The sequence below is a fragment of the Poeciliopsis prolifica genome, unplaced genomic scaffold, assembly GCF_027474105.1.
Source record: "Poeciliopsis prolifica strain line A6 unplaced genomic scaffold, Auburn_PproV2 SCAFFOLD018, whole genome shotgun sequence".
NCBI lineage: Eukaryota > Metazoa > Chordata > Actinopteri > Cyprinodontiformes > Poeciliidae > Poeciliopsis > Poeciliopsis prolifica.
Window position 1 is genome coordinate 7743034 of NW_026562393.1, and position 8863 is coordinate 7751896.

Here is an 8863-nt window from a genome sequence, read left to right on the forward strand (position 1 = left end):
GAGAACCACGGTGCTGGTTCTGTTGGACCTCGGTGCAGCTTTTGACACTGTCGACCATGATATATTACTGAATCGACTTGAAAGTTGGGTTGGACTCTCTGGTTCGGTGCTCGACTGGTTTGAATCCTACATAAAGAACAGGGATTTCTTTGTTTCAATTGGAAACTTCTCATCAAAGAGGTCAAAGGTCACATGTGGGGTACCCCAAGGTTCAATCCTAGGACCCCTCTTATTTAATATTTATATTCTCCCACTAGCTCAGGTCATAACAGGAAATAATATTAGCTACCACAACTATGCGGATGACACACAGCTCTACATTACGATGTCACCAGGTGACTCTGAACCCATCCAATCACTGAATAAATGTTTAGAACAGATAAATGTGTGGATGTGCCAAAACTTTCTCCTGCTGAACAAAAATAAAATTGAAGTCATTATTTTTGGACCTAAAGAGGAACGATCTAGAGTCAATGCCCAGCTTCAGTTATTACAACTAAAACCTAGCGATCAGGCCTGAAACCTGGGAGTAGTGATGGACTCGGACTTGAACCTCCAGAGCCACATAAAGACAGTAACAAAATCGGCCTTCTATCACCTGAAGAACATCTCCAGGATTAGAGGACTAATGTCTCAGCCAGATCTAGAGAAACTCATTCATGCGTTTATCTTTAGTCGCATTGATTATTGCAACAGCGTCTTCACAGGCCTGTCCAACAAATCAATCAAACAGCTGCAGCTGATCCAGAATGCTGCTGCTCGCGTTCTCACTAGAACCAGGAAAATAGAGACATAACACCAGTTTTAAAGTCCCTCCACTGGCTCCCTGTAGCTCAAAGAATAGATTTTAAAATACAGTTGTTAGTTTACAAATCACTGAATGGTTCAGCACCACAATACATCAAAGATCTGCTGTTGTTGTATCAACTTTCCAGACCTCTCAGGTCTTCTGGTTCTGGTCTTCTCTGCATCCCCATAACCAGAACCAAAAGAGGAGAAGCAGCTTTCAGCATCTATGCACCAAAAAATAAGAACAAACTTCCAGAAAACTGTAAAACAGTGGAAACCCTGACTTCTTTCAAATCTCAAGTAAAAACCCACCTGTTTAGAGTTGCATTTGAAATGTAATATGTATGAATTTGATTTTGTGGATATGTATGTAATTATTTTTTTTTTCTGTTGTGGGGAACGGGGCCCGGCGAATACCCGTGGTTAAACGGACGGCGGAGTCCAGCGGTAACAGGCGCTTAAATTCCGTGTCAAAGGGAAGGGGGAAGAAAGGGAAAAGAGAGGGAAGAAAAGAAAAAAAAAAACCTTGGTATTTTATTCTATGTTGCATGCCTTTGTGTTTTGTGTTTATGATGTAAAGCACTTTGAAATGCCTTGTAGCTGAAATGTGCTATACAAATAAAATTTGATTGATTGATTGATTCTTAAAGTGCAGCAGTATTAACCTGTTTTTAAAATCGCTGATCAGGACAGTAAATGGTTTGACTTGCTTTCAGGGTGTCAGAGCGGTGGCGGCTTTTCTGTCTCTTCCTGTGGTTTAGTTTTTTGAAAAAGCTTCATTATTTTTCTTTCATGGAAGCTCTTCCACAAATTCTTCTCCATAATGTAGTCGTGGTTGGCGTAGAAAACTACGTTGGTTTTCAGGTACTTTTGAAAGTAGTAGTTGGAGTATTTACTGTAGTCATCAGTCATGAAACCGTACGCACTCACCTGGGGATGACAGAACACTTTATTAAATATTTAGGGAGGAGTAAGCACTCATTCCTATGCGATTGAAAAGCACTGCAGAAACACAACATTGTCCTTGTGAACTAGATGGTTTTATGTTTTGATAACATTCAGATTTCTTAGAAGCAGTGAAACGTTTCTTTCCATGATTATTAATAACCCGAGACGATCAGCACTCATTCCTATGCAATTGAAATGTACTGCAGAAACACACAACATTGTCCATGTGAACTAGATGATAACATTCAGATTCTAATTGTAATCAGATTCAAAAGGTGTGCTCTTAGTTATCAGATTCAGAATCTGACTCTTGAAACCCTGGCTTTCTCAGAAGAACACACCTACAATGACTGCACCTCTTTTCCAAATACTGATACAACATGTATTGTGTCAAAAATAAACCTACTGTGTCACAAACATGCAGAGCCGTGAAAATAGCAAATGCCCCATTGGTTGGTCGGACGATAGCCCAGTAACCCCAATTCAGATTGTCTGATTTTAAAAACCTGGGGACGAAGAAAAAGGGTTGAGAAAAAACACTACAAACTACATGCTAGGGACGATGACATCACGTTGGATACATTTTGATTTAAAGCAGTTAACACCCCAAAAAAATCTTTAAATGTCGTTTAATATGTTGAATATGGACTCCATGGCCAACAAAACAGTTCTAGTTCATCTTATAGAATCTTTAGGTGAGGAAAAGTCATGTTTATTGTAGAAAAGAGAAGTTAATCTACAGGATGTTTGTTTAGAAACACTGACCTGTTTCGTACATATCGCAGAAAGTCCTGGTGCAGGACATAAAACCGGGTCTCATTGTACTGGCCTGAATAGTAGGTCCTGGCGCTGAAGAGCAAAACAATGAAATATAAAACAAAGATAAATGTCTTCTTTTCAAACTTGTCTGGGTTGAAATGGTTTCTAAAGTGACACGATTATAAAAAACTCCTTTTATTCTGCCTTTGTATGTGTTACCTCAGTCTAGGGTTTTAAGAAGAGGATTGCAACAATAAAACCAGGGAACAGATGAAGAGACAAAAACCAAAAGCCAGGATTTCAAGCAGACAAGAAATCGTCTTTCACAGCACACCAAGCTGCCCAATTATATTTTATTCCCTGCCAATTAAGAGGCAGAATGAAACCAGCTGGGCCTGCTTGACCTGCTAGAGCGCCACAACTGCCTGAAATGGGAGGAAAATCCAACATGCAGTCACCACTGCATGTCAGAGTATGTTATCGCAGTGTGACCAAATACCTTGAAGCAAAAAACATTCACAACAGCATATTTATTTTTTCCACAGAATGAACACGTCATTGCACTGAGACACACAATCTTCACCCCTCTGCTCACTCCTGCCAGAAACTGGAGCTCGCTCCGTTTTGTGGGTGTGTTTGTCAGTTGGTAGAGACACGTACTTCATCTTTTGTGTCAAATAAATTCATTATCAGTCAACGTCACGCTACATCCGCACTGCGGACTTCTATCTATTTAAACCCTTTACAGTTGGGCTGATGAAGTCATTTATGACTGTGTGTCTCACAATGCCTCCTGTTCAAACCTGCTGCACTTTGAATTTCTGATGGCTTAGTTTACCAACTGCCTGGCTACAGCTACATGTTAATTTTTCTGCTAATTGTGCCCAAAATAGGAAGAAATTATCATAATTTCTCCTTTGTGTGATAAATATGAATTTGTTTTTTTTTTCTACAAAAATTTAAAGTTTTAGAAAAAAATTATTTCTCACCATGGATTGAGCTCATGATTGTACTGTGAATAAAATTTATAATTTAACTGTGAATTTTCCATTAAAACTATGATCCATCCATGATTGGGTCAATTGACCTATGACCCCTGATCAAACCACAGTCCTTGAAGCAGGAATGCGGATACACAAGTTTTTCACTCCCATGCAAATATGCAGAAAATGTCCCCAATAATAATAATAACAATAATATTAATAATAATGTGTAAAATCTGATGCTTACTTCCTGTTACGATATTCCCCATCAGAGACTCTTTCTCCTTTGATGACGGCGTTGAGCCACTGAAAGTCCCTCAAGCCCTCAGGAATCAGGACGTATTTTATACCCTGTTAGAAGAAAAAGCAAGACAAAGTCATTTTAATTTTTTAATAGAATATTACACAATAACACAATATTACATAAATTGTTGGTTTAATACCTCATCATGAGGAGCAGCCTTGTATCCAAACTTGTGGTAAAAAATAGGGGATGCTGTAATGGAGTGAGCAGTGTGAACATAAACTGATGTTCTGTTTCCGACGTCTTCCTCATAACCGTCAACCACCGCGGCGTTCATCCTGTCACATAAATTATAATTTGAAATTAAATCCACTGGAATACTGTCAGGTTGTCGAAGTCTGACAAAGTCCCAGGTGTTACTGGAAAAAACTGATGGATTGGCTTAAACCAGTCATTTTATTTGCTCATTTTGGTGAGTTGCCCTTTAAAAATGTGACATTTGTTCCTGTTTTATTTTGTGAACTAACACAATACAAGAAACAATATTAAAGTAGGTAATGGAAACTTTTCTTCCTTAGACAAATTTAAACAATTTTTTTTTTTGTTATAAGGCAAGACAGAAAAATAAAAGGACACATTGGTTTATAGTTGCAACAGCAAAACTTCAGTGTTTAGGGTTGTTCTGTTGTTTAGATCCAGAAAGACAAAACTCTTATTTCACCTTTTCATTTTCTGCAGTGAACCAAAAATTTCTGAAACTTTATGAGAACTATAAAACCCCAATATGCGTTGGTAAATTTGCAATCACTGTATTATTAATTTATGTCTATGGTTTCCTCATAAATTAACCAATACTTTTATGATGTGCTCACATTGAGCCAAAGACACTCCTTCTGATTTGACAAAAATAAAACGTGTGGAAATATTAATAGCTTGATAAAAAGGTGCCACCTTGTTGAGGGATAATTACCAGAGTAGCTGAGGTTATATAAGATACTTCGGTTTCAGATTTATTTCATAATCCAGATGTAAGAGTTCATGCTGCTTAATTGCAAAAGGGACTTTGCGTTGCATCCTGCTATGCAATTGTTATATAACTGTAATAGATTCAGCAATTCTGTCTGCTTCAACAGATGTTAATTCTTTTTGTTTTTTCACGTTTTTTTGTAAGTTTTCAACTGTTGTCAAAGATTTTACCAAGTGCTTTGTCAAAGTATTCATATAACCATTTTGTGGCTTTAAATAATTTTAATTGAAACTGTATGTAATAGATCAGATCAAAATAACTCATCATTGTGAAATGGCTGCAAAATGATACAATGAAGCCACTTTGTCTTCACAAATAAAACTCTTAAAACATGTCGTATTTTCAATACCATTTTCTCTGATACCCTTAAATTAAATCTTTAAATCATGTTTACGTTTGGATTTGCCGCCATTTCTCTCTCCCTCAGCCTGCCTCACTGGTCCCTTCTCAGCTGGACCTGGTTACTCACCAGCCAACTGTTTCTAATCAGATAAAAGTTATTAAACTTCATGATTTCCCTTCTCGATTCCTTTGTTCCGCTTCTGTCCCTGGTCCCACGTCCCGTCTTGTCCTTGATTCTTTGCGTTCATGTTTTTGTTTTCCTTGTCATTTTCACCTTCATGTCTCATTTGCAAGTTGTTTCTTTATTTCATTAAGACGATTATTCCTCATATTTTGGCTGCCACAGTTTCACACGTTGACAATACTTTACTTAGTAATCATGAGGAAATGTCTTACCCTGAACTTTCTTTTGAAATATCAGAGTAAAGCATGTGAAATCTACTTTCATGTCACATCTATCATTTTTCTTCAACTGTACAATAATCTGTTTGTTTTGATGTATCACGTGTGATCCATGGTGAGGTTTGTGGTTCTAAGTAAATCGCAGCATCTTGAAAATTTCAAGCAGCATAAATACTTTTGCATATATTTGCTATGCATTCCGTTTTTCTTTGCCTATGTTAGATTAAAAAAAACTCTGTGTCATCTATGCTGTTTTACATAGTTGGTCAAGAATGTGAATAATCTTTGTAAAACAAACATTAATTCTGTATCCCATCCTAGAACTGAAACAGTGTTTTCATTTTGCAGATGTACATCTTACCGTGTCCTCATCTGTACACGGTAAGATGAGTACAGAACAGCTAAACTAAAAAAGAAACACTTTGTCAAGTTATTATTTTACATGTCACCTATAAAGTAATAGGTCACATATTATTCACTTTCAGTAAATCTTTGACGGTGCACCAGACTGTGAAAACCTACACTGTTGTCTCCACCCAGTTTGACCAGACTGTAATTTGCTACAGTCATTGAGCTGCTCAGCAACAGGCTTGTTTTCTTTTGGTTTCCTACCGAAACACGTAGTCGTGAGCATCAATCTCGGCGCCCATCTTTGAGCCGTTCAGGATGCCACCCGTTCCCACCACGGCGCAGTGGACGCAGCCGTCCCCGCCTGGTTTTGGGAGGAGCAGCGGCTCTTTGGGCTTTGGGATCAGCTTCACAACAGGCATTACATCTGAAAACAAAAAAATTTAACAAATTTCAGTTGCAACTTGAACAATTGCTAGCATGCTTTTGTTGTAAATATTAAAATATTTTAGTAGATTGTAACTCAAGACCTTAGATTCTCAATATTTACACTTATTTTCAGTTTTCTTTTACAGAAATTTTGATTTCTACATTGGAAAGATGTAATAATCTAATTGACAGATGTGGGCGAAATACTTTATCATTAAAATTGCAAAACATTTAACAAATCTCTATAAAATGACCATACATTGAATTTTTACACAACATTCACATTTTCTGAGATGTACTAATATCCTAGTAGAAAGATTATAAGTAGCTTTCACTTGCTATGTGAGAAAATACGTACCATCATGCTTCATTTGCATAAAACCAAACGGATTATTAAAATGTGAGAGCCGGTTCCACTCTCTGATGTTGAAGTTGTCTTTGTGCAGAAACATGCGTATGTTGGGAAGGAAAGCTTTCTGGAAGTCCTCGTCCTTGGAGTTACGCAGAGACTGTGGACAAGCCTGAGCAGAGAAAACATCAAGATAAAGCAAGACTAAAACTGAAAATTGTGTGACAATGTGACATTCTGGCACAACATCTCACAACATTGCAATGTCGCAATAAAGTTTTTTTTCATTGATTCATTATGAGTAGAAATTATTCCGGTCCAGCCACCAAGAATAAATCCAGTTCCAAGAAAACATTCCATTCAGGTTATGGCGAAGTTTCCCATCACCTTCTTATGACGTCATTTGATCCTCTCTGGTGCAAAATAAAATAATCTTACACTGATGAGATTCGAGGTAAATAATCTGTCATTAATCTGAGATTTTCTAAAATACGTTTTAGACGTACAACATTTTTGGAATATTATAATAAATTCAAAAGGGGACAGCGTTAAATGCACATTCTGTTATTCTGCAGAATGGTTTGTTTCACAAAGCATCAAATTTTCAACTTTTAACAGTCATTACCACAGGTGACAATGAAATGGCCTATTTTATACTTCATTAAATAATGTCTCGGATGATTTTAAGTATGTATGTTAGTTATAATAACCAGGTATCCTATAGGGCATAGATTTTAGGATCATGTTTGTATTTATGCTTAGTATTAAAGTTTTTTTTTTTTTTTTTACAAAAAGAACCAGTAACATTTTATTGAGGTTTGCTTCTCTAACCCCCAAAAAAGTACAATTTGCTTGAATCAATGAAAATCTTCTTTTAAAAAATCATTTGTAAAATCTTGAATCTGTTACAAAATACAAGGATACTTAATTTTCTTTTTTTTTTTTTTAATTGCTCGCAAAGCGGTAACCTCTCTAAAAGATTTATGACTGCAGCATTCTGCAGATTGATCAGATGACAGCTAAGCACACAAAGATTTAGCACTTGTTGATAAAAGCCACACCAAAGGCAAACAAGTGAACCCAAGCTCAAGCTGTTCTGCTGGCAACCATAAATTAACACTTTGTTATTATCTTAAAATGCTTACCGTAGGTCTGGGTGGAGCATCCAAGTTATAAATATCCTCAAAACTCCACTGAGGAAGCTTCTTGAAAAACTTTTTCAAAATCATAGGAATGGGAATTTCAGAAGAAGTGGATGCAACCGGATCAGATGTCAGTGCTGTTGTATTTGCTGCAGTCAACTCTCCCTTCTTTTGCAATAATTCACCGGTGTGCAGCAGCTTGTCTTCTCCACTTGCTTTGTATGTTCTTGACATAGCTATCCAGTTGTAATTTAAACTTGATGAAATTGAAAGAGATCTTAATTATCACCATTGTGAGCTAATTAAACGTAAAATAGTTTAAATCTCTTGTTATAGAAACTTCAAAAGCACTTACGTTTTTTCTCTTGCTGAGTTTTCCAAGAACAGCATAAAAAAGATAATAGTTGCCGATATCACCAGCACCAAAGACCACAGTTGAACTGATCGACCCATCATCAATGCTGAAAAGTGGAGGATTTTTAATTTTTTTTGCCTCTCAGCTAAACACCAAAGTCGACTTTTGTGAGGTTGCCCTACAGAGTCCTTGTTGAAGTTGGCATGATACGCAGCAGCGTGGAACTGAAATCATGACTTTTAGACCAGCAGAGCAAAAAAAGTCACTCAGACATACTCAGACACCCAGATGAAAATATTACACACACAGGGAGAGAAAAGGGTGGGTAGGACTATATCAGGGTGTGGTGACACTGCCAGGAAAATTTTATAATTTCACAAAGACGAAGCTCAAGGAAAGGAACAAGTAATAAAATAATCCTTTTCTCATGTCAGTTTTCAAAAGCCACCTTGCAGCTTTGTGAAAGATTGTGCATGTATGAAATACAAAATTCAAACGGGGTTTTTGAGAAAACACGAATGCAAATGAAAACTAATGCAAACAGGTAAACGTGCCAGCGGATTGGTCCTGTAGTCAATCATTATTCTCTCTCTCTCTCCCTGTTGATCATCTGCTTCTGATCCTGCAGCCATACGGTACATGTTTATGAAATGGACACACTTATAATTTTGCATTTTCAGGAGCGCTGATTTAAATTTCCTTTTAAACAACAGGTGGCATTATTTCCAAAGTAGCCATCAATTAAA

At 37.0% G+C, this 8863-nt stretch overlaps 1 protein-coding gene across 1 annotated transcript; it reads right to left on the minus strand.

The window, feature by feature from the left end:
* Window positions 1-522: 522 nt before the first annotated feature.
* On the minus strand, window positions 523-8314 carry LOC129368252 (alpha-N-acetylgalactosaminide alpha-2,6-sialyltransferase 1-like). Its single transcript, XM_055043156.1, has 9 exons — window positions 8118-8314; window positions 7766-8018; window positions 6630-6792; window positions 6107-6269; window positions 3923-4061; window positions 3727-3830; window positions 2503-2586; window positions 2144-2243; window positions 523-1719 (listed from the first exon to the last, which is right to left on the minus strand). Exons 1-9 carry the CDS (start codon window positions 8216-8218, stop codon window positions 1510-1512), a joined length of 1317 nt encoding a protein of 438 aa, XP_054899131.1. The 5' UTR covers window positions 8219-8314; the 3' UTR covers window positions 523-1509.
* Between the last annotated feature and the right edge of the window lie 549 nt (window positions 8315-8863).

What these genes read in the sequence shown, in the direction of transcription:
- LOC129368252 (XM_055043156.1), bottom strand. Translation starts at nt 8,218, where the DNA reads ATGATGGGTCGATCAGTTCAACTGTGGTCTTTGGTGCTGGTGATATCG. An exon ending in TATGCAAATGAAGCATGATG is followed by an intron (nt 6,270 to 6,629) that starts GTACGTATTTTC and finishes TTTTGTTTTCAG; the next exon opens with ATGTAATGCCTGTTGTGAAG. An exon ending in CTCTGCATGTTTGTGACACA is followed by an intron (nt 1,720 to 2,143) that starts GTAGGTTTATTT and finishes TGTCATCCCCAG; the next exon opens with GTGAGTGCGTACGGTTTCAT.